Source organism: Ascidia mentula, chromosome 5 (genome assembly GCF_947561715.1).
Source record: "Ascidia mentula chromosome 5, kaAscMent1.1, whole genome shotgun sequence".
Lineage (NCBI taxonomy): Eukaryota > Metazoa > Chordata > Ascidiacea > Phlebobranchia > Ascidiidae > Ascidia > Ascidia mentula.
In genome coordinates this window covers 9,181,436-9,203,551 of record NC_138570.1, presented here as the reverse complement: position 1 = coordinate 9,203,551, position 22,116 = coordinate 9,181,436, and the positions used below count along the sequence as shown (strand labels likewise).

The 22,116-nt window shown below is 37.6% G+C and overlaps 4 protein-coding genes across 6 annotated transcripts; all 4 read left to right on the top strand.

Annotated features, from left to right (window-relative positions):
• Positions 1-3,512: 3,512 nt before the first annotated feature.
• LOC145902853 (uncharacterized) lies at positions 3,513-7,190 on the top strand. The gene has a single exon (XM_082990948.1). It carries the CDS (start codon positions 3,513-3,515, stop codon positions 7,188-7,190), a length of 3,678 nt encoding a protein of 1,225 aa, XP_082847074.1.
• Positions 7,191-8,673: 1,483 nt separating this feature from the next.
• Positions 8,674-9,981, top strand: LOC145902852 (uncharacterized). The gene is made up of 4 exons (XM_082990947.1): positions 8,674-9,039; positions 9,138-9,281; positions 9,550-9,702; positions 9,850-9,981. The coding sequence occupies exons 1-4, from the start codon at positions 8,827-8,829 to the stop codon at positions 9,979-9,981; spliced, it is 642 nt and encodes a 213-aa protein (XP_082847073.1). The 5' UTR covers positions 8,674-8,826.
• Positions 9,752-12,649, top strand: LOC145902049 (abasic site processing protein HMCES-like). Of its 2 annotated transcripts, none has more exons than XM_082989893.1 (7): positions 9,752-9,930; positions 10,345-10,430; positions 10,553-10,764; positions 11,092-11,298; positions 11,451-11,621; positions 11,754-11,896; positions 12,178-12,649. In XM_082989893.1, the coding sequence occupies exons 2-7, from the start codon at positions 10,375-10,377 to the stop codon at positions 12,400-12,402; spliced, it is 1,014 nt and encodes a 337-aa protein (XP_082846019.1). In that variant the 5' UTR covers positions 9,752-9,930; positions 10,345-10,374; the 3' UTR covers positions 12,403-12,649. The 2 variants fall into 2 exon arrangements, with proteins under 2 accessions (XP_082846019.1, XP_082846020.1); XM_082989894.1 differs by lacking the exon at positions 9,752-9,930 and adding an exon at positions 9,953-10,091.
• Positions 12,650-17,356: 4,707 nt separating this feature from the next.
• LOC145903280 (uncharacterized) lies at positions 17,357-21,363 on the top strand. Of its 2 annotated transcripts, XM_082991353.1 has the most exons (8): positions 17,357-17,374; positions 18,965-19,069; positions 19,381-19,496; positions 19,722-19,787; positions 19,843-19,934; positions 20,086-20,167; positions 20,548-20,631; positions 20,719-21,363. In XM_082991353.1, exons 3-8 carry the CDS (start codon positions 19,401-19,403, stop codon positions 20,818-20,820), a joined length of 522 nt encoding a protein of 173 aa, XP_082847479.1. In that variant the 5' UTR covers positions 17,357-17,374; positions 18,965-19,069; positions 19,381-19,400; the 3' UTR covers positions 20,821-21,363. The 2 variants fall into 2 exon arrangements, with proteins under 2 accessions (XP_082847479.1, XP_082847478.1); XM_082991352.1 differs by lacking the exon at positions 17,357-17,374 and having other exon boundaries at positions 18,267-19,316.
• Positions 21,364-22,116: the final 753 nt, after the last annotated feature.

The window sequence follows — 22,116 nt, the reverse complement described above, 5'->3', positions numbered from 1 at the left end:
GGTAGTCAAGCTATACCTTGCACTATGTCCATGATAGGTAAGTTTGTTAAACGTTAGGGTATAGTCACGCTATACCTTGCACTATGTCCATGATAGGTAAGTTTGTTAAACGTAAGAGTAGTCACGCTATATCTTGCTCTATGTCCATGATAGGTAAGTTTGTTAATTGTTAGGGTAGTCACGCTATACATTGCACTATGTCCATGATAGGTAAGTTTGTTAAACGTTAGGGTAGTCACGCTATACCTTGCACTATGTCCATGATAGGTAAGTTTGTTAAACGTTAGGGTAGTCACGCTATACCTTGCACTATGTCCATGATAGGTAAGTTTGTTAAACGTTAGGGTAGTCACGCTATACCTTGCACTATGTCCATGATAGGTAAGTTTGTTAAACGTTAGGGTAGTCACGCTATACCTTGCACTATGTCCATGATAGGTAAGTTTGTTAATTGTTAGGGTAGTCACCCTATGCATTGCACTATGTCCATGATAGGTAAGTTTGTTAAACGTTAGGGTAGTCACGCTATACATTGCACTACGTCCATCATAGGTAAGTTTGTTAATTGTTAGGGTAGTCACGCTATACCTTGCACTATGTCCATGATAGGTAAGTTTGTTAAACGTTAGGGTCGTCACGCTATACCTTGCACTATGTCCATGATAGGTAAGTTTGTTAAACGTTAGGGTCGTCCGGCTATACCTTGCATTGTGACGCATTAAGTAGCTTTGTTTAACGTTAAGATAGTCACCCTATACTTGCACTATGTCCATGATAGGTAAGTTTGTTAAACGTTAGGGTAGTCACGCTATACCTTGCACTATGTCCATGATAGGTAAGTTTGTTAAACGTTAGGGTAGTCAAGCTATACCTTGCACTATGTCCATGATAGGTAAGTTTGTTAAACGTTAGGGTATAGTCACGCTATACCTTGCACTATGTCCATGATAGGTAAGTTTGTTAAACGTAAGAGTAGTCACGCTATATCTTGCTCTATGTCCATGATAGGTAAGTTTGTTAATTGTTGGGGTAGTCACGCTATACATTGCACTATGTCCATGATAGGTAAGTTTGTTAAACGTTAGGGTAGTCACGCTATACCTTGCACTATGTCCATGATAGGTAAGTTTGTTAAACGTTAGGGTAGTCACGCTATACCTTGCACTATGTCCATGATAGGTAAGTTTGTTAAACGTTAGGGTAGTCACGCTATACCTTGCACTATGTCCATGATAGGTAAGTTTGTTAATTGTTAGGGTAGTCACCCTATGCATTGCACTATGTCCATGATAGGTAAGTTTGTTAAACGTTAGGGTAGTCACGCTATACATTGCACTACGTCCATCATAGGTAAGTTTGTTAATTGTTAGGGTAGTCACGCTATACCTTGCACTATGTCCATGATAGGTAAGTTTGTTAAACGTTAGGGTCGTCACGCTATACCTTGCACTATGTCCATGATAGGTAAGTTTGTTAAACGTTAGGGTCGTCCGGCTATACCTTGCATTGTGACGCATTAAGTAGCTTTGTTTAACGTTAAGATAGTCACCCTATACTTGCACTATGTCCATGATAGGTAAGTTTGTTAAACGTTAGGGTAGTCACGCTATACCTTGCACTATGTCCATGATAGGTAAGTTTGTTAAACGTTAGGGTAGTCAAGCTATACCTTGCACTATGTCCATGATAGGTAAGTTTGTTAAACGTTAGGGTATAGTCACGCTATACCTTGCACTATGTCCATGATAGGTAAGTTTGTTAAACGTTAGGGTAGTCACGCTATACCTTGCACTATGTCCATGATAGGTAAGTTTGTTAAACGTTAGGGTCGTCCGGCTATACCTTGCATTGTGACGCAATAAGTAGCTTTGTTTAACGTTAAGATAGTCACCCTATACATTGCACTATGTCCATGATAGGTAAGTTTGTTAATTGTTAGGGTAGTCACGCTATACCTTGCACTATGTCCATGATAGGTAAGTTTGTTAATTGTTAGGGTAGTCACGCTATACCTTGCACTATGTCCATGATAGGTAAGTTTGTTAATCGTTAGGGTCGTCCGGCTATACCTTGCATTGTGACGCATTAAGTAGCTTTGTTTAACGTTAAGATAGTCACCCTATACATTGCACTATGTCCATGATAGGTAAGTTTGTTAAACGTTAGGGTAGTCACGCTATACCTTGCACTATGTCCATGATAGGTAAGTTTGTTAATTGTTAGGGTAGTCACCCTATGCATTGCACTATGTCCATGATAGGTAAGTTTGTTAATTGTTAGGGTAGTCACCCTATGCATTGCACTATGTCCATGATAGGTAAGTTTGTTAAACGTTAGGGTAGTCACGCTATACCTTGCACTATGTCCATGATAGGTAAGTTTGTTAAACGTTAGGGTAGTCACGCTATACCTTGCACTATGTCCATGGTAGGTAAGTTTGTTAAACGTTAGGGTCGTCCGGCTATACCTTGCATTGTGACGCAATAAGTAGCTTTGTTTAACGTTAAGATAGTCACGCTATACCTTGCACTATGTCCATGATAGGTAAGTTTGTTAAACGTTAGGGTCGTCCGGCTATACCTTGCATTGTGACGCAATAAGTAGCTTTGTTTAACGTTAGGGTAGTCACCCTATACCTTGCACTATGTCCATGATAGGTAAGTTTGTTAAACGTTAGGGTAGTCACGCTATACATTGCACTATGTCCATGATAGGTTAGTTTGTTAAACGTAAGGGTAGTCACGCTATACCTTGCACTATGTCCATGATAGGTATGTTTGTTAAACGTAAGGGTAGTCACGCTATATCCACATTTCCGATAAAACTGAACAGTGTCTTTAACTTTTGCAGGTTTGCAGTTATTAAAAAAATTAAGTAGTTGATAAAAATTTGAAAACACCCGGATTTTCAATCAAGTAAGTTTCTGTTTGTTACGGAGAATATTCAGGTTAACACCATTTTGTGACGGTGTACGCTTTTTAGTGTTTGCTATGAAGGACTCCGAAGATTTTTTCCATAGCGAGACTGAGAGTTGGTTTGATTTGTGTAAGGGTGTATCGTCAACTTGTTTGTCGAAAGGAATTCATACGCACTGCAGGTATTGTTTAAAAGTATTTCCGACCAGAAATCGATGCAAGCGCCATTTTAGACAAACTCATCAGTCACGTGCCATAAGTCATGATGGTAAGGTATGTTATCCATGTTTCTTGCCCCATCAAGGTGTGGTTATGTCTTGTTCCCATTTTCATTGTCCAGTCTGTAAACAATCTGTTTCCAAACGGACACGGTTTATCGCCCATTTACAGCGTCACAAATTTGCCCCAGAAGTTGCATCTGTTAGCGGAAAATCAACAGTCCAAAGTGAATTTGGCAATTGTACTCATGCTGGACCTCGTAAAAATACTTGCAAGCCTGAATCGGACCCCAAATGTGTAAAACTAAATGAAACAAAATCGTGTCCGTTATGCGACAAAACAATGAACAAACGCAGCATTCCGAGGCATTGTCGTGATATGCATCAGCACGAAATCACACCAATCAGTATATGTGTGGATCGTACCAAAGGTCTGTTTGTGGTAAAAAAAAGTCAAGGGGGTGGTGTAGGCTACAGAATTCACGTAAGAAAGCACTTACAGTCAAATCCCGAGTGCGAGAACGAAACGTGCATGGACTGCATGAGGGTTGCAAGAAGAAGCGGCTATCCAGGTGCCGAATGTGAACATCTCAGAAAAGTGGAAGCATTTCCAGAAATTGCAGAAAACTTTCAGTTGCAAGACAAGTTTCTTGAAGATCTGTCGCGCAGCGGAGGGTACAAAATGATGAAAGACTCGAGTATTGATGCCTGTAAACAAATAAGAAATATGGCCACAGAAAATAATTGCCCTGCAATCGTTGCTGTCGAAGATGGAAAGCGGTTTCTGCACTTTTCTGTTTTCTCTGGAGCAGTGCATTACTACTGTAAATTCGGGCGAGTTATGGTCACCGCAGATTTACAAAACAGCACTTTAGATTGCCGTTGTTGCTCACGCAAGCGATCGTGCATGCACAAATACTTGTGTTTGTGGTATTTCAGGCAACAAAATCTTCTTGATGACTTCAAGGGTTGGCTGTTGGCAGAAGTAAACGAGGATTTCAAATTAGAACAAAAAATGGATGTCGACGAAGAATTAGTATCAAATGACATGGATTTAGGCAATGTGCTGTACCCACCACAAAACCCTGAAATATTGTTGAAAATGTGCAACTACCTTAAAATTGCCAAATCCATACCATTAAACCGAGAAAAAAAAATAAAAAATTTACCTACAACAAAAAAGCTTGTTCCAACTGAAACCGTTTGCTACTACTGCAAATCAAATTTGGAAAAACCAATCAGAATCACAACAATGGCCTCAATTTTGTCTTTTTCTGGTGTACTCCATAATTTTCAAACATTTTTCAAGCCATGTAAACATTGTGGTGTTTACTACAGATACCAAGAGTCAGATCACGGAGTGCACAATTTTAATGATATTTTTTTGATGGATTTCGAGGTCGCATATTTTCTGCGGGATTGCCTGCAGCAGCACATTCCTATCGGAAGCATTGTGAAGGTGCTTGAAGGTCAAGTTGGAGCCAGTCTTAGAAAGCAAACTGTGCTGAATGCTTATTTGCATTTTGATAGTTTAAGTCAGCACGATTACAATTATTTCTGTGTACTGTGTGGGCACCATCCAACAACATTAGTCATGGATCTGAATAAAAAAATTGCCTTTAAATGTCAAGTTTCCGATCTTGATGATGCAGAAGAAAGCCAAAAGGATGAAACCGAAAACAACGACTTTGTTGATAGTGATGCATTTTGGAACAAAGTTGAACTTAACATGGTTTCGCGCGGATTTTCATCTGATGAAATTCCACAATTATCCGTCAAACCTTCTTTGTTTGGATGGTCGCCATTTATTGGAAAGCACACAAGAAAAGGGCCGCTTTTGTACAATACAGAGCACAGAAAAGTTAACAGAAATAACGGAGATGTCGAAGTGGACTGCAAAGAAATAACAGAAATAAGACTGTTGGAGTTGCTTTCAAACGCGACCTCTAAAGAAATTGCCACCTTTGCACAAAGCATTGGATGCAGCCCAAAGGGATCAAAGCTTGACATTATTTTAAATATTAAAACTGCTATTTCCAAGGATTCACAAAAGTTTAAGAAGGTTTTCGGTAAGCTTTGGGGTTGTTCTGGAGGATGGGTCTCAGGAACTTGCCCCCATGGAATCATTTACTTTTTGAAATTTGTTCTTCGGGCCGAAAGTCCTCGTGACTACGTGGATTTACTTCTATCAATGAAATATCAGCCCAACATATGCATTATTGATATGGCCCATATTGTTGTAGCCCATGGAAATAAAAGAAAAGTCGATATGTTCTGGCCAAACAAGGGCATGGTTGCAGAAGCAACAACCGAAAATATAGAAAAGGCAAAAGAAGGCTCTTTGCAAACTTCCTTCCCGTGGTTAGAAAATCTGAAGTTAAATGGCAGTGGCACAAGACACCACCCTCTATCCGGGTCAAATTTTTATTTATGCCTGTTTGACCGTTTTCATGAAACTAACGCAAAAGGCGAAGCAGAAATATTACGCAGAGTAACTTTCGTAAAAGAGTTGCGTGGAATGGTTAACACTCAAGCCAACGAACAACTTCATTCCAACCATAGGCACGACACACGGTTTTTAAACCAAATGAAAGCTATTAATCATATATATCTTTTCCGATCGAACATGGACTTATACAATAACAAGTTAAATACTGCCAAACTTGAAAGCTTGCAAAAGTTTTCAAAAAATGAGATTCAAGAAGATCAGTACGGTCGAGTTACGGTGACGAGGAAAAAAGCAACAGTAAAAAAAAACGTGTTTTGTGATACAGTGTTAACCTCTCCCATATTAGATATGTTGCCACCAGAAATAATAACAGAAAGCCAAATATTTATGCAGTGTTCAGCTACTAATGATGGATCAATACTGGATCAATACTGGATTGAAGATCTGTTTTTAAAGGAAAAAGATAAAAACGCCATCACGAAAGGAGACTGGCTTGACGACAAAATTGTCAATGCTGCAATGAAGTTATTGAAGTGTCCTAACCTTAACGGATTAAAAGACGTCATTGTAGCAAAGAAAGAAGGGTTTCAATGTATTGCCGGTAAACAAGGCTTCGTTCAAGTTCTAAACATTCGAAACAGCCACTGGATAACAATATCAGACTTATTCAACGAAAATAATGATGATTTGATACGACGCGATGCCACAATATACGACAGTTTATTGTCGTCAAGTAAAAAGGGCAAAAATATTAGTTATCCACTTGAAATGGAAAAATCAATGTGTGAGTTATGTAGACCGACTGGTGTTTTGGTTACGCATGTGGCCAACGTACAGCAGCAAAACGGAGGCAATGACTGTGGCTTATACGCCATTGCATACGCCGTTTCCTTGTGCGAGGGACGGGACCCAAGCAGGATATGTTTTGATCAAACAAAGATGCGAATGGCATTGATAGAGAGCTTTGAGCAAGGCGATATTTCATCGTTTTTAAAAATAATAGATAAAGGAGAAAGAAGTTTTGAAAAAAAAAATCTGTTTCATGGGGAAAGCCAAATGTATTGTTATTGCCGAATGCCAGATAATGGTGAACCAATGGCAGAATGCTCTATGTGTAGTCGATGGTACCACAGCTTCTGCGAAATAGGTAATTTCGAAGACCCCGCATGGACATGCAAAAAATGTACATGCGTACGGAAACAAATGGAAGAGAAGTGCAGGCCAATAAAGGAAATGTTTGCAAAGTTGAAAAACGCAAGCAAATTCAACCAGCACACCACTGAGGCCCAAAAAATGTATGCATTTCTATGCAGTGTAATAGCTAAAAAATGGGAACTGCCTGAACCCAATGATGCCATAGGATGTATGACCGTGAAAGAATTCAACGAGTGTATGCCAGACCCAAAAAGGTGCAAAAAAACGGTTTACGGTGTTGCTGTCTGCGAAAGCGCAGTAAATGCTTTTTTTATTGTAATATTTACCGACACGACCGGTGCAGAAGATGAGTTTTTCAACACCGCAGTGCACGAAATGGCTCACGTGCTTCACTTTTTATCGAAAGAGAGTGGCCAAATGCACGGAAAGGAATATTTTCGACTAGGAAGATAAGGTATAGCGTGACTACCCTAACGTTTAACAAACTTACCCATCATGGACATAGTGCAAGGTATAGCGTGACTACCTTAACGTTTAACAAAGTTACCCATCATGGACATAGTGCAAGGTATAGCGTGACTACCTTAACGTTTAACAAAGTTACCCATCATGGACATAGTGCAAGGTATAGCGTGACTACCCTAACGTTTAACAAACTTACCTATCATGGACATAGTGCGAGGTATAGCGTGACTACCCTAACGTTTAACAAAGTTACCCACCATGGACATAGTGCGAGGTATAGCGTGACAACCTTAACGTTTAACAAAGTTACTTATCATGGACATAGTGCAAGGTATAGCGTGACTACTCTAAAGTTTAACAAAGTTACCCATCATGGACATAGTGCGAGGTATAGCGTGACAACCTTAACGTTTAACAAAGTTACTTATCATGGACATAGTGCAAGGTATAGCGTGACTACTCTAACGTTTAACAAACTTACCTATGATGGACATAGTGCAAGGTATAGCGTGACTACTCTAACGTTTAACAAAGTTACCTATGATGGACATAGTGCAAGGTATAGCGTGACTACCTTAACGTTTAACAACGTTACCTATGATGGACATAGTGCAAGGTATAGCGTGACTACTCTAACGTTTAACGAACTTACCTATGATGGACATAGTGCAAGGTATAGCGTGACTACCCTAACATTTAACAAACTTGCCTATGATGGACATAGTGCAAGGTATAGCGTGACTACCCTAACAATGAACAAACTTACCTATGATGGACATAGTGCAATGTATAGCGTGACTACCCTAACGTTTAACAAACTTACCTATCATGGACATAGTGCAAGGTATAGCGTGACTAATCTAACAATTAACGAACTTACCTATGATGGACATAGTGCAATGTATAGCGTGACTACCCTAACGTTTAACAAACTTACCTATCATGGACATAGTGCAAGGTACAGCGTGACTACCCTAACAATTAACGAACTTACCTATGATGGACATAGTGCAATGTATAGCGTGACTACCCTAACGTTTAACAAACTTACCTATCATGGACATAGTGCAAGGATAAATGATTTCAATTACCCCCCTTGGATGAAAATATGTACTATCCCTGTTTGCCGCTGCAGTCACGTGTTTAGGTTACCGATTTTGTCCAGTTTACTGATCTTGGACGCTTACCTATGTTGTCCGTAACGTTACAGCCCCTTCTCACTAATTTTGCTTTTAACTTACAAAAAATGAACTAAATTGTCGAGTTTCTTTTTGATTCACAATAGTTTTTTTGTGGGTAAAAATGGACAGTGACAAGTCTGAAGACAACCCAAATTGGCTTAATGCTCATTTTGACCCTGTTGCTGGGCTTTATGCCTTTTCATCATGCATCGCTTTAGCAGACTTCAATGGGGACAGTGACCACAAGTTGATTATTGCAGACATGGGGAACAGGAAAGTATAATATGATGATTAAAGTGCTTAAGGGGCATCTGTAATCCAGGAAAATGCCCTTTGGGGTCTTCCTACAGGCGTAGTAAGGATTTATATGGACATGGCAGAACAGGGGACACCCGGGCGACGTAGATGTGGAAACCTTGGTTGATGCATTAAATACTTTGAAGATGGAACACTCTGCTTCCTTATTGACATCCCAGACAACTCATTTCCTGAAACTTACAAGTGATGCCAAGCAGTTTTTGGAAGATTATAAACATGTGTCACTCAAAGAGGAAACTGTCATTACCTGTATTACCACCATGAAGAAATCCATGGCTAAAGACGACGCAATCTCATTGCTCTTGGTTTTGAGAATAGGGAAATACACATTGTGGATTGTAAGGCATTTACTGTTTCAAAAAATTCACTGTTTCTGGTGTTCCAGTGATTATCAATGTTTCTAAATTTTATGATGTTGATTTTCATATGTTTGTAGCATGCAGAAATGGTCAAGTTTATACCCTCAAGATTCAAGAAAGACTCTGATAATGCAAGAGTGTGTCCTGACCTCCATTTAAGTGTCGTTGGTATGGAGAGAATCCACAAACATTTGGTGGTTGCACTGATTTTGCGACGAAGGGTAGACAAATTTGGAGCTCGGATATGCCTACAGATGTTTTATGCACTGCAATTGCAAAAAAAAAAGTACCCTGGTTGCTATACTTGGTTCTGGTGCATTGCAAGTGCTCATACTAAAACGTACAGCAGAGTATGCTGATGGTTCATTGCACAGAGGCCCAACAGCTGCTCAGCAAATCAAGCTTAACATTCCAAAAAAGACACAGCTGTTTGTTGATCAAACTGTTCATGAGCGAGAAAATGCAATTAAAATGTTTCAAAACTTTCAGAATGATCTTCAAATGATGAGGTTGAATGTTGCACAGATGTACCTGAAAGGATTGCAATCAAGTATGACACCCTTGTCTGATGACCCTGATGTTCCTCTGAAGCTTTCTGCAACTGTCCAAGGCATTGGGCCAATGTTTCAGCTCATTCTGGCAGTAGAAAACACTTTCTCACTTGACCGAAGCAAAGCTTTTGACTGACCTTAAAGTGGTCTTCAAATATGCTGACACTGTGTATTCGGTGGTATATGTTTATCAGCATTAGTTCCACAAATCCCATTTTTTCAAAAGTTTTCTGTTCAGGTGCAATGCATTGCTTCAGACCAACCAGCACAGGATACATTCACTGCATTTATTGTGAAACCTGACAACACAAAACCAGTGGTAACTGCTAACATTTCTATGCCAGCATCAAAAGGAGTTGTAGAAGTTTAAAGTTTCAAATGCATGTGTATAAACTACCAAATGAACATTTCAATTAGGATTATTTCTTTCACCAACATGAAAAAAGCGTCACCCTCTGCAACATTCCCATAGAATTTCATGTAAAGTTTATGCTTTTTTTGCTGAAAACCTTTCATTCTTTACTAAGCTCAAAAGTTTATACATCTATATACATGTACATTTCTGTACCTGATCTTTATTTTATTATTGAAAATTTTTTTGTAGTGTATTTTTCAATTGTGTTAATTTTATAACACTGTCATATGAATTTCAAAAATGTAAGGTTCTTTGCGCTGTAGTTGAAGTTTTCTGGAATGCTCTGGTGCTGAAGTAATAAACATTTATATTTTGTAGGTTAGGATTACACCCAGTTCAAAATACAACATGTGTGGTCGAACTGCTTGTACACTTAACCCAGATGATGTGAGCAAATCATGCAGGTAACATTAGACGCTATATCAATGCAAATAAACAAAACTTACTGTCAAAGAAAACACAAATTATATTTACTAACATAACTTATTTTAACCAGTTTACTTTTACCACTGGTTGTTGAACCCAGGTACAGAGGAAAGGATGGAAAAACGAATAATCCCAAGTGGGCAAAACACAAAGACAAATATTACCCAAGCCATAACAAAGCTCCACAATCATACAGTCCAATCCTTTTGAAAGGAAAACATTTTCAAAGCAGTGATGAAGACACAAGCATAGACGATGGTGAAAGGGTTTTGTCTGCAATGCGGTGGGGTCTAGTACCACGCTGGTTTAAAGGTGGTTTATTTGTTCCTCATAGTATTTAAGTATTTGAAACTTTTTTAACTTACTAAATATTAATATATAGTATATACTAGTGCTAATATTTGTAATCAATTTTTTTGTAAAACATTTTCTGTGTAGATGGAACAATAACCAACCACAAGAAATTAAAGGCTATGGGCCCTGAGAAAGCCCATGAAGCCTATCTGCACTCAAACTCCTATATTCACGCAAAAAATTTAATAAGTTTTTAGACCTGTTTACACCCCAGTTGCTTACATTGCAAAATCTTGCACAATGCATATTTTATCGTGTGGTGCAATAACTGCAGTTAATTGATAGGTGAAAATATTGATAAAGTGAACTACAGCATGAACAATGCCAGGAGCGACACCATGATGGAAAAACGCTCATACAAAACCCCCTTGATAAATGGCCAACGATGTGCAGTTGTTGTTGAGGGATTTTACGAGTGGAACACTACCTCTGCTGGAAAACAACCCTACTACATTTATTTTCCAGAGATGATTACTGACCATAAAGGATCAGGTATTTTAATATTAAGAGTCTGTGTAAATTGTTATCCCGATTACTAGCCAGACATGTGTAAAGATTTAACCAAAATTAAAAAAACTGCTTTAGTATGGCCTTGGTAGTAATTACCAGCTGATCACCACTCTGGAATGTATGTAACCTTGCAGACACCGAGACAGACCAAAATGAAAACAAGCCACCGACTAGAATGCTAACAATGGCGGGAATTTTTGAAAAAACTTTGTATGAAAATGAGGATCTATACACCTTTACTGTAATCACAGTGGATGCTGATCCAAGCTTTGCATGGCTACACCACAGGATGCCAGCTATCTTAGGTGAATACAATACCTTTTGGGATGTTTGTGATCATAAAGCAATGTTTAATAAGGAAGGTGTTGATAAAAAATTACCAAATGTTTTGAACTTTGTTTGTGTTGGCTTTTATCACAAAACATGTTATTTCCAAGCAAACGATGAAGAAGTGGAGATGTGGTTGGATTCCAAAAATGTGCCACTTAATGAAGCATTAAAACTTATCAAGCCAAAAGATTGTCTTAAGTGGCATCCAGTTTCAAGTTTTGTGAACAATTCAAGAAATCATGGCCCAGAAGTAAGATTTGTTCAGTGTTGTAAGATGAAAGGCTTAAAAGGCACAAAAATGGTCTAATTTCATTGCACGGATAAATATGTAGAGACGTATTTCTGGCATTTTTTTCTTTCAACTTTTTGATTGCATTTCTCAAGGCTTGTACATAATTTGCTGCATCATGAGTTATTTTTAAACTACATCATGAGTTATTTTTAAAGCATACTGGCTTAACATTATCCAGCCCGTTTTTCCTTTTGTTTCAAAACTTGTTATAAACTGTGCCTAAATACCCGACTATTTAGTGCTGGAAAGAGGTAGACCTCGATGATGTGAAAAATTCTGCTCCATCAAAATACAAAAATGAGAGTAAGTCTATGATGAAGTGGCTGTCTACTGCCAAATCATCACCATCAAAACCATCATCCCTGCCAACTAAGCAATCTTCTCCAGCAAAACTAAAGCACAAGATCACTACTGGTTCAATGGACAAGTTCATCAAAAAAGCCAAAAATAATGACAATGTTTAGACCACAACTTTTGTACATAGGGCCTGACGTTTTCACTAAATTTTGTTCTTTGTATTTCAATTCTGTATGTGTTTACTGCAATTGTTTTTTTCTTAATATTGTTTCTGTTATTTACTGCCAACAACATGTGCATATTAGTGCAGCTTTTTTACTATTGTGTATTTGCGTGGTAAATTTAAATATCGGGTTACAACTTCACAACTGCCGGAAAACTGATAAATCGATCTTAAATGAAATAAAACAACAAACTAAATAGACTGTGACCAAATCAGACTGAAGTCACAACACAAAATTGAAGGAAACCCGAACGCAAAAGTATCAAATGGAAAAAGAACTTTCCGGAATAGAACAGGAGATCACGGCTAGGCGAGACTGTACGGAGTTTGGTGAGTGACGTAAACGAACGTAGACTTTCGTGATTATTATGGTTTTCCTTGGTAGATTCTACAACCGAAACTGCGTACGGTTGTTCGAAAGAAAAATTGGTAGCTGATGACACTCCCTGAATAATCGGCACGTCTTGCAATTTCGCCCGATCACATGAGGTTCGATGTCCCCTAAACAAAAATTACGTCAATTTTAAATTTATACGACCAGTATATAAGAAAGCATATTGTACAAAGGAAAAACAAATGCACTTCTAATTTTCATTTTAATCTAATTGAAAAATATAAAAAATAAATTTTTGATTCCATTCTGAAAGAAAAAAAAACGTAGTTGTCCAAGTCTGTTAGAAACACATCAATGAACACAAAAACTGTTTTCAAGCGTCATAACCCGCAGCGATGATTCGGTGCAACAATGCAGTTCCAGTACGTTTTGCAGTTAGAAGCGTTGGTGGGAGATAAAAGGCTACAATTGCACTTATAACATGTTTAAGTTTTAATGCAAAGAAGAGAATTTCAGCCATTTTAATTATTGTTTGTTTTTTATTCATGTGTGTTTTTCCAGTTACTTGTTGTTTTTCTTCTTCTTTGTTTCGGCCACCATCGTAATATCACTCTCGGCATTTTAGGGCGCCATACTGGACTGGTCGTCTAATGTATTTTTATGTCGGAGAACGCGGCTATCAGTTAGGCAGAGTGGGTGCTGATAGGAAACCTAATAGTTAGTTGTTTACCTACCCATTTGCTTGGCCCTATTAATTATTAAGTTTGAGACAGGCTTAATTGCTATCTGGGTAACATAATTGCGAATGCATGTATATCCTGCAGTTTTGCATGAGCTGTAGATGAGTTTTACATCTAATCATTGTTGCTTATTGGCGAAGGTTGCTGACAAACCAGACTGATAAGTCCACTATTCCGGAATTCACTCATATCATAAAAAATACATTTGGCGGCTTACTTTTAAAAATATCATCCGTTGCCGCTCTCCCTCGCTTCTGTTTTGTTTATTCAAAGAGACCACGTTGTCTTTTATAGCAACAAAACTACCCAAAGCTTAGGAAAACAGACTTCGCAAAGAAACTTAATGGGACAAGTTATTGGCTTAACTATGCTACAACATTTGCTTACTTTTTTCACCAATTCATGACAAATGTGACTAAATCAACATTTGTTGCAAATCGTTACTTACAAGTTTTTTTGTTGATTGCCTTTAAACCTTTAGGTTTCGTTTCTGACAATATCTATTTTTAAATAATTTTCTTTGTTGTTGTGAAAATTTGCATTATGGCACGCAGTTATGGTAAACAAAAATATGTTTCAGGCTTTTAATGGTAACATAGACGTTTATCTTAAATTGGCTTATTATCGATGCTGAATTAGTTAAAAGAAAAACTTGTAACTGATTCCTTTTGACCATTCACTTGGATTTCTGAAAATTTTGTCTTTTGCGGAGGGATTTGTGCGCAGTGAACCACCGTTGGAGGCAATGCTGGGTGACTCCAATCACCACTGAAATGAGATCCAATTGCTAGAAAGGTATGATTAAATAATATATATGCTTGTAGAACTTAACACATAACTAAAGTGCGTCAAACAAATATGTCAAGGAACATGTTGTTTTTTGTTAATACTGAATCAATCTGACGTCATAAACAATTCAATGGCACAGCACAGAGCACATTGTATCTTGATTTTATCGCAAGAAAAAAATATTTATTTTTACTGCTGGACCTGAGAATATATTATGCACTGTGCCAAATGCCGTGATTGCTTCAAAGGGATTTTTTTATTCTAATTTTCATGGGTTTGTTGCATTGGGTTCTCGTTGCGACAAAACGAACATAACAGGGCTGATATAGGCCTAACATTGAGCTTTGTTTAATAATTCAAAATAAGTTTAATTTTGTTATCCAAACGGCCTGTTTATTCCCAAAATACGAAATACATATATTTTTCCAACGATCGATAAAATTTGATATTTTTATTATTGTGATTAGTGACGGGCTGGTTTAAAGCCGACAGGATGTGATTTTGCTTCTGTGCATTTTTGCACGTACGCGTCCAGACAAATATCCAGTTCAGTTGCAGACAACTTTGGTGTTTCGGCAAACGATCGCTTTCGGCGAAATGCTTATACCATACGCATACCACTGCTCGAGGGCATTACATTGCAGTTTAATTTAAACTTGTGGTAGATAAAGAATGTCTGTTGATATGGTAAATTTGACTACTCCAGTCCCAATGGCGGCCATTTTGTTCACACTCACTAAAAGCTATGACTTTGTACGTGCCATATTGTTTTTGACGTGGGCTGATTTGCTTAAATCGCCAAAAAACGTCCACATCAACGTTTATTATTCTACAAGAATTGCTAGTGTAAAATAAAATATGCATGATATTTTAGTAAGATGCGTTCACCAGCTAAATTGCAACAGAAAAGAGCCAAGAAATATATTTAAAAAAAAAATATTTTCAAACTATTTGACGAATTTTGGGAATTGTTTCAAATCTGTTTTGGTTACGGAGGGTATGGAGGGTTACGGAGGTGGTTTGAGTTTCTACCAGTTCTTTGCCGAAAAATGTCCAATGAAGTAATGTTCCGCTTTTTCCAGCGGTATAGCCTACCAATAGTAGTGTCAGTCCTCACGGTGTAATATTTGGTGTAACTCTACTTTATTAATTGTGTTCAAGTCAAACGACTCATTTAACGTCCGACACGATTCAAAAGTAAACAATTTTTGATGAGATTGTTTGAAACCATTTTTCTTTGTTTTGTAGCTTTTCAAAATTTAATTTTGGGTTTCTTTCAGTTGGGAATTAACTAAAGGTGAATGACATTTGACTTTGTTGTAGGTTAATCTTTTTTATGTTGACCAATACAAGTGGGTACAAGTCGAAAAAGGTTCTTGGCGTAATACTTACTGCTTTGTTGTTAACTGAAAATAGCATGCGAAGACACGATTTAGCTGCTAGGTTTAAACTTCTCACTTTTCCATCAGAATTGTTGCATGTTCGGGGAGTCACCCAAACTCCTGGGTGATCAATATTCATCAGGCAAAACCAATCTCTGACAACAGCTAAAATTTCTTCTTCCCTTGCCAATGGTAGCTGTCAAGATTTACCAGTATCAGTTTATTTAAGAAGATGCCTTTTTTATATGAATATATTACTTGAGTACTTAACGCGGGTGTAATTTAAGGGGTTGCATTTGCAGATAAGGCAAAGGTGTAAAAGCATATCTTGTAAGGCCGTTCATATTTTTTTCTTGTGTTCTTATAATATGTTTTGCTTAGCTTTACGGATAAGTAAAATGCTCGACTTCCTCAACTTGTCAATTACGTAAAAAATTATGAAAAAGAGGAGGCGATTAGCGTATAATAAACTTTTATTAAACGAACAGAAATTTTGATATCAGTTTAGTTTATAGCATCGTCAGTTTCTGTCTTTATCAATTATCAATCATTTTAAATAAAGACGCTGATCTTCTGCCTCCTTTGTTTGAATAATCTTGGATGGATTTAACTTTTGTCAGAAAGTTTCCTAAAACAACAAACGATAGCTGGAAAATATTTGATAGAGTGTAGAATAATTCGTATGGACGATTGGTTGTATATGGTCTAGGATTGAGTTCGGCACAGAAACTGAATGTTATAAAATTTCGACTGGACAAATTTTCTGTTTTACAGGCTTTCGACGACGGCAGTTGGATACAATAAATTTTGCCCTGTATCTTATTTGTCCTATTTATGTTATGTGCTACCACGTGTTTTGTGTCACTTCCGTTTTTTGTCGTTTACACAATGTACTGTTTTCCTTTGACGTTTTTCGTTTTACGGTTTTGACTAAGTTGCAGTCCCTCTATGTACATTAAAACATGCTGAATAAAATGCTGAAAAATTAATGCTAAAAACTGGCCAAACAAATGGGCTGCTACGCTACACCACGCAAGTAGGTCACCAGATATTGCTACTCAGAGTGTTTATTTTTGTTTTCCGTTTTGTTTTAGAGCTGAAGATGCTTATGTTTAGCGAAACATGTATTCTTAACAATAAATGCGTTTAACACAATGTTATTTTATATTGTAATTCTGCAATATTGCAATATGCTTAGTCGGTGTGGTTACCAAACATTTTCGCGTGTAACACATTAAAAAAGATTCACCGCACTCGAGACGGACGTGTATAGGCTATTATCTATTTTCAGTTTAATTTAATATTGAAAATATTAAAACGTTTTTTTGTTTTAAGGGCGACTCAACCGGCTATTTACACCAATTAATTGCATTCATAAAAGGCGGAAGGAATTGGATGATGTTACTACACGATGGCAACGTCGCAATGAAAATATAAAAAGTATTTACGCGACCCCTTTCTCTGTATTTGTTGTAATGAAGTTACAAGTAGGTGGTATCTGATTTTTTTCGTTTTTTTAACGGCATTTGTAGCACGACTTTTTATCATAGTTTGCCGCGAAGTTCCGAGACATCGCCAAAGTAATAATATCATACAGGGTTTGAGGAGGCCTTATATAAGCAGCTTCTGGTGGCACTTCTACATTTGAGGATAACGCGGATGTTGTCGCACGTAAAATATGTTCTAAATTTGCAATTTTCAATCAAAAGGCATCTTACACGCATGAACTTTAGTAACCTCATTTTTTTTTGTGCGGGGAGCGTTACAAAACTGTGTGGCATTATAAACCTGACTCTTTCGAAGACAACTTCGTACCTTGCGCCTTTCCAGCAAGGATATATCGCGTTCTTTGACGTTGGTACAAAATCCTTCTGGGATATACCTTCAAATGTATTTATTAAATTAAATAAAAATATGGGGCAGACAGAAGGGAAATTTGCAACATGTATAATCCTGCTGTCGGCAGTATGTGTGTAATTAATCATTTCACGAGCAAAAACGACAGTGGCAAAAATCAATTTTATGCCAATGTGGCAGTGTCTTACAAGGTCGTAAAAGCTAAGAAGAAGTCGTACTAACCTGCACTGGTTCTGTACAACCGTAAATAAGCCACGAGCTTGTCTTGGCGCAAACTTCCATCATTCATCCTTCGTTCCCGCACGAAACTAATTGCGCAACTAACGTTGACACAGTTTTGCCGACAACGAGCAACGGTGCGTTAAAAATAGCGATTGTGAAATATTTGGTTGCTGTTTGTTTGGACTAGTGATATTTGGAAGTTTTGATTTTCGTTTAAAAAGGAACTCCAAAAAATATTGCTCTGCTGTTCACTATTCCTTGTGAGTTCAGTGAATGAGCGGTTTGTTTAGATAGCTAATAAGTGATTGTTTAACCTTTTTAACTTTTATTGCTTTAAAATTATTGGTTTGCACCCCACAAGAGCTTTAAAATTGAAAAAAATGCCCGACATTATGCCCGTTAGCGTCAGGAGCAATTATTTAATCGGAAATAATTTTTAATGCAACCAAAATTTGCTAAGTGTTTATAGGTTTAATTATAACTACACATTTTAAGTTCCTCCTGCTTATATGTTGTATAACATGGGCAGTATAGCAGAGAGCGGCCAGTGGGCTAAACGTTAAATTAAGTTTGCGTGCGAAAAGGTTTTGTAATTTCCGTTTCCTTGCTATTTTGAAACGCTATTTTTGAAACATGTCTTTTCGTGCAGACGCATTAAAATGCATTCCAGCATTCAGTGTTAACCTTTAAGTTTAAAAACTGTTCAGGCGGAATTTGGTAGCAAATTTTCATTTCGGCAGGTTTGAGTTACAATTTCACTTTCTTACCACAAATATGCTTGCGGTGACGTCAGTCTTGACTCACGGCCTATTTTCAGTTTTGGCCAAACACAAACATTAGATAAACTATCGCGCCGTTTTCGGATGCAAAAATTTTACCACTCTGTGACGAAATGCACCGATTTACTCTGAAAATTATGCATATCGGTTATGTTGAAAAAAATAATGGAAAATATTCTGGATATATGCTTAATCCAAGCTATACCAGAAAACTATATTTAGCCTAAACAGGCATCAAAATATTTATTTTTGATAAAAAAAACTGTGGGTTTCATCGGAACTTTCAGCGTAACGGCGATGTTCGTTTATTGTAAACTTTATAGTTGCATGGGCTTGAAGTTCACGTACATGGTTTGCTGCAATATTGGCGCGTTTAGGATATTTTATATTACATTGTTTGCAGGGTGGCGTTAGACTACAAACCGTCGGTTGCTAATCCTGCAGCTGGCTCACGTGTCTATGGCTGCAGGATGAACTGGGTCTTGTGCACTCTGTGAAAAAGGCACAGGTTTGAATACACATTGATTGCACAAAACGAAAAAAATGGTTGATAGAGAAAATAAATTAAAAGAAAGGCCAAACGTATATAGTCCTGCCGGAATCTCACTGCCAGGGATTGTCTCTCACTTTAAACAGACGCCGTATTGTGCGTTAATTATCATTCCAAATATTTAGTTTGTCAATTTTCTTTGCCAACAAAATCAAAGAAGATTCAGTAACCCGCTTGCCAACAAGATCAATGATGTGGTTCCAAGGTGGTATGACGACTAGGCCACATTAAAAGTTGCTATATTCTCTTGATAAATATATTTCTTACAGTTGTCAGTCTCTTGGTGTTGATGGCATTGCCACTGGAAGGCTCGCGCGAAGTTGAAGTGCGAACATTTCGGGTTGGAATAATGGAAGCTTTTAGAATATTGTGCAACACTCATCCGGTAAAATACATCTGAAAACGCGCTGATTGCACTTGAAGTGATTTAATGATGACTTTGGGGTATGGGGATTTAAAAAACATCAAACGATATCAAAACCGGCCATCGAATCAAGGCTCGCCCTTTTGTGTTGAAATTTTGAAAAGCTGTGACATTTATGCTTTTAAAGCAAAGTTCGTCGAGCGCAGTTTGCAACATCCGTGCGTTGAAACTTTTTTTTGTATACAGGTGAATAAACTCAGTCTTTGCCGAAACCGTGTGGCGCCAGCCGAAAATTCAAATGACAACAAGACGGTAAAGTCTGTTAAAGACAATTTCTGAATGAAAACTTGATTGATGTGTTGTTTAGTTTGGATGCAGTTCTGAAGTGAAAAAATCGCTGCTCAAAATCGAGGTGGTCTGCCAACAGATCTGCGGGATGGATGCCGCGCATGGGCCATTGTAAGTCAGCATTTTGTGTCGCGTTTTAACCAGTTTGATCCAATCCAAAAAATATAAACTATTGTAGAAACTTCTAGAAGATGAGGCAAATTTAGGAATTATTTTTTGTTATGTACATTTTTATATATGTTGTTTTTCTGCTTGCATTCAGGTCAAATTACGCCGCCTCATGGAAGAACTTTACTTCAGCTTGTGGTTTTCATCTCCTTCCAAATGTTGTTCCATTTTGTTTTGTAAGTAAAAAAATATTTTTGTGGCTTATTTTAGCCACAACTGATTCGATGAATCGCATTTTACCAAAAGTTTGTTAAAAATCAATAGTTGCGTATGAAGATTATCCACATGCTAATGTAACTAACAAGTGTTCAATATTTTGTGATTGTAACTGCGGGATCCACTATGACCCAAATAACCAATCCCTTGATGCTACTTAAAATTTGAGTGGTTTCAAATTTGAAATGAATTAATTTTACAACGTATTTTCTCATCTTCGATCGAAACATTTGGGAATGGCACAAAAAAATCAAACAAAATGGTCGGTGTCACGGCCTGTTCGGGTTACCGGGATCCCATATCACGTTTTCGCCTATCACGCTTCTTGTATTTACCGCAGAAGGAAAACAACACATGTGAAGAATCGAAATTGAAGCACGACGTTCACCATGAAATTCTCCACTCCATACACCCCCGTCTTTTGGTATGTGCTCTGTTATTGCGTGACCGCAATCTGATATCAAGGACTTCTTCTGAGTCATTCCTTACGAATGGCATTTTTTATTTTCAGGCAGCGGTTAATCCGCATGTAACAGTCTTGCTGCACGAACTTCGCAACTTGCTGTCGCTGACCTTGCAGGACATCCATCTTCGGCCCATATACCCTATGTAATAAGTCGAGGCCAGGAATCCAATTGGTTTCATTTCTCGCTTATTAAAGAGCAATTTGTACAAATTTCGCATGCCACCATTTGCCATGCTTTGTTAATTGCCACATTTATGACCTTGACCAAATTGTCACATACCAACCAGATTTAAAACACGTTACTTTCATGGAGGAGAAAAGTGCGACTATAAATACTCTCATATAATCGCATGCAAAAAAATGTTAATGTCATCTGTGCGCTGGTAAATGAACAGTTAATTGTACATTGTTTTATATGTTTTTTTCCGCTTTGCTTTCACTAAAGGTCGCAACTTCCAAATAATCTAAGTTTCAATGGTCATATTGATAAAAAAAACAAGCTTCCTGTTATCAGTTTGCTTCTTGTCTTTCTTGTACAAATCGTTGTATTAAACTATGCTGGTGAATATGTTTGACTAATTTCCGTAATCCAGGACTGCTATATAAAACTGGATGTAAATAAAAACAGTTTGCCAGGTTTACCTTGCAAAAATGGATTACCATTTCATTTAAATAAATATACTCCCCTTGATGCCCATGTGAGAAGTTAACATTAAACATATGTTTTCGGTGCCGATTAATTCTTCGTTTTCTAATATTGGCAACCTTGTTTTGCATTTTTTAAAGCGTAAAACTTTATTGCCAAACAACACTTATATTAATATTAATTCATCTGCTTTATTGCGTGATGTGCATTTGTGTAGAAAACTCAGGTGTGTAAGGATGTGACGTCACAACAAAAAACTCGAACAAAATGTCTGAAATAAAAAAAAGTTTTTTTTTCTATTGAATCCGGCACACGCCCAAGAGGTGAGAGAGTACGGAATTCGTTGGCCAACGTAAACAAAGGTAGATTCTAATGAACTCCCTGTTGAGGGTCATTTCTGCAACTTGTATGAACTTTCGGGAATTTTCATTCGTTTAAATCCACATAAAGTTGGATACAGTGCTGCATGTTCGTACATGTGTGGTCAGGTTAAATGTTACGCAAGCTGCAGTGTCGGAATAACCGCTGTCTGCGAAATGCCAAAAGCTTTAAAACAGCTCGAGGGCATTTAATGAAGTTTGTTTAAACTTGTCTGTGTAGTGGTGTAGGTAATACTGTTTCGAAAGCCGCTAATTTTAAAGAGATGGTTTAAACGGAATTTACGTATATACTAAAATGTTCGTCTTTTATTGGCTATTGTTATATAGAAATAGGTCGAAAAATTTCATCCTGTGTTAAGAGGTTTCTATATATGGGTCTTCAGCGTCTTATCAATCGCCACCCAATTCATATTGTAA